Below are 3,395 nucleotides of genomic sequence, written 5' to 3'. Positions count from 1 at the left end.
CACACACACACACACACACACACACACACACACACACATTTATACATATATGTGACAAAAGAAAAAAGATTAATTCGAAATAATTTATTTTTAAATGTAAATTATTGGTGGCTTTCTTATAGATATATATATATATATATATATATATATATATATATATATAATATGCAATTAATATTCATTTATCCGGAATATTACAATTTATTCAAATTATAATTCATTAAAACTCAATAATAGTTGTTACTATATATTTGCCAATCATTTGAATATTTGAATACTTACATTTTTGGAATAATTACATAAATATAAAACAGTAATAAATATATTACACATATTATTTGTTAATTGTATACATTACTTCAATTGTTAGTTTGAAATAATCTTCGCTTGTGTTACTACTTAAGACTCCACCAATATGAAATTCATATGGATTATTATCAGTATTTTCTTTTTCAATATTTTCACTTTTACAATTTAATGAAAATATCAAACTGAACAAAAATATACTAAAAACTGTATATTTCATATTTCTAAATGTTACAGTGAATTTTGAAGACATTTTAATAATATCTATAAAATAAAAAATAAAAAACTGAATAATAGTTTAACTGGAAATAAAAATGTAAGGTTTATTTTAAAACTTCTAACGTTGTCTCATTTAGAAATTCATGATGGATTTTAAACTTAATAAAACTAGTGTGGTAAAATGTTTGTTAAAAATGTGATTATATTGTGTCTTAGCTTTCAAATACTTTAATATATTGTAACTATATAAAGAGTGAAATAAAAAAAGGTACAAGTCCATATAATGGACCACAGAGCATGCTTGAGAAATACCGTAACCATAGCGACAGCATACGTTCCCGTCAGGATATATATTGATCAGATTGTACGGTATGGCCATACCTACAAAACTTAATAACCAAAATTTGAAAATAAAATACAGTTAAAATGTTTATACAACAAAGACTATAAGGTGAATATTTTTTCATCGCTTATAATAAAATAGAAAATATACCTAATATATAATAACATTTTTTAAATGTTTTGTAACCTTTTAACATTAAAGTGATTAATTTTTATGTACCTATATTAAAAAGAAACATATTGCCAATATGATTATTACTGAAGGTTGAATATTTTATAGAGCACTTTTTTCAAATCAATATAGAAAAAATATCGTTGGAGAAATTCAGGATAAATTGTAGAGGGAAATACAGTTATTCTTATAATTTGACGAGTTTTTAAAATATTATAATATTATAATAAAACGTAGTGAAATTAATATATTTTATGTATTAGTGTAAAGCTTATTTTTTTACTAAACTCATATACTGATAGACTAAAAATAATATGCATAAATTCTATAATAATTTCGAAAACTTAAACAATTTCATAAGTACATCATCATTAAAAATATCAAATACTTTTTATTTTTTAAGATTTTTATAATTTAAAACTACCAAGTATTTCTATTAGGTTTTTTTTTTCTATAAGGTATTTCTATACGAATATTTTGAGGTATACAAGTCTGGTATTTTCCAATGTAAAATTGTCATATTTGCCTATATTTATAATTTGATATATATTTTATTATGACTCTTATACATATCTATATCGTATATATATATCTTTATAATTAATTATTATATTTATTTAAAATTCATTGTAAATAAATTTAGTTCTTAACTTACTAATTAACTACTACAACTAACTATTATCCAGAAACTATAAGTCACAAAATGTGAATTTACTCTATATTCAACTTCACTTGTGTTAGAGAAATATAAATAAAAATAAGGCCATATTTACAAATGTTGCGTCCTATGTCAACCTATGCCTTTTCCTCTAAAAAATTGATACATTTTTAAAAAAAATGTTTATAAATTCTTAATTATAATTCTTTATTATGCCTTCTTCTTCTATGAGTTCCTATCCGTTCCGGATGTTGGATATCATATTTGCAATGTCATTCCTGACGAGTGAAGCCCGAAATAACTCAATCGATGTTATACTCGTATTGTACCAGTATTAATCCTTAATAAAGAATTATAACTAAAAATTAACTTTAATAAATTATTTAATACATTTTATTAATACAATATTGCACTGGACTACAGTGGTGGCTGGTCGCCCTCTAAATGTAGCAAAATTTAGCCATCCAGGGAAAATTTCCCAATCACCCCTTAATTCAGCCCTAAATAAAAATATGGCATTTTATTATTGAGTAACAGCATTACATTTTGTATTTATTCATGTATACATATGGACATAAGGCTAAAGATTAGTCGTCATTTGATATATCGAACTTTTTAGTACCTGTTAATTCGAATTCTTACTATATTAATGAAATTTTGAAACAAATTCACGTATTACTAAATAGTCTCTTAATATCATGCATGTATACAATTATAATTGTTATATATAATAAAATAAACTCTTATAAAAAAACTAAATTATAAAATAAAATTATTCATTGATTAGAATCGTTTTTATTTTATTATTAGGGCCCGGAATTGGACGCATTTGCATATTTTTATATATTAAACTAAAAAGTAGCAAGGTAAGACAGGAATTTGAATCTTAATCTAATGTGTTGGTATGCAAAATTAAATTTGGCATATTTTTGCATACCTATTTGGAACATTTCAAATTATTATGCATATTTTAGCATTTTTCGAAATATAATACATATATTATATTCATTATGCTAAAATATTATTAGTAATATTTTTCGTAATATTATTTATTACTTAGCGAATGTTCATCGTAAATTCCGTGAATCGTACAGTTATATAATTTGATTTTTGTGTTATAATAAGACAAGATAAAGTTTGCTAAAAGTACCAATACGATAACTTTCCAGGTAACTTTAAAAATATTATAAAAGTCCGCTTGATTTGTTTAAATTTATTTTCGTTTATGACTTTTTGTTTAAATGAGTGAGTGTTCAAAATACAATTTAATTTCAATACAACATACAGTTCCATACAGTTCAATAAAATATATAAAATATAGTTGATATATTTTAAAGTATATTTTTTGTTGAATATTAACTATTTAATGAATTGTACCTACACATTTTAAAATTAAATACATTTAATAAAGAATAAAAATACATTTTTGTTTGCATATTTGAATAATAACCATCGCATAAATGCATGCATATTTCCTATGTTTTAAGTACATATAATTCCGGGCCCTATTTACTATCATACTTTCTTACAGATTTACAGATTATATTCATATGATCTGAGATTTTACTACTAAAACATAGCTTTTTATATTTATTAGTTCTTATGTTTTTCATATTTCTTTACTTACAACCCATATATAAGGGAATTTTTCATTCTAAAATTAATATTTTAAAATAAAATATCATGTTATAATAATAA

The 3,395-nt window shown here is 22.6% G+C and overlaps 1 protein-coding gene across 1 annotated transcript in view; it reads right to left on the bottom strand.

Annotated features, from left to right (window-relative positions):
- The window catches only part of LOC112683356 (glutamate [NMDA] receptor subunit 1-like), a 4,812-nt gene extending 4,139 nt beyond the window's left edge, over positions 1–673 (bottom strand). Inside the window, exons 1-2 of the mRNA XM_025554359.1 lie at positions 649–673; positions 359–570 (exon numbers count right to left, since the gene is read on the bottom strand). Of these exons, the coding sequence (XP_025410144.1) occupies positions 359–570; positions 649–658 (222 nt within the window). The 5' untranslated portion in view covers positions 659–673. The remainder of the gene's footprint in view (positions 1–358; positions 571–648) is intronic.
- Between the last annotated feature and the right edge of the window lie 2,722 nt (positions 674–3,395).

Source organism: Sipha flava, unplaced genomic scaffold, assembly GCF_003268045.1.
Source record: "Sipha flava isolate LNK unplaced genomic scaffold, YSA_version1 224_pilon_pilon, whole genome shotgun sequence".
In the NCBI taxonomy this organism is placed as follows: domain Eukaryota; kingdom Metazoa; phylum Arthropoda; class Insecta; order Hemiptera; family Aphididae; genus Sipha; species Sipha flava.
Note: the sequence above shows the minus strand (reverse complement) of the source record. Positions and strands in the feature narration are given on the sequence as shown.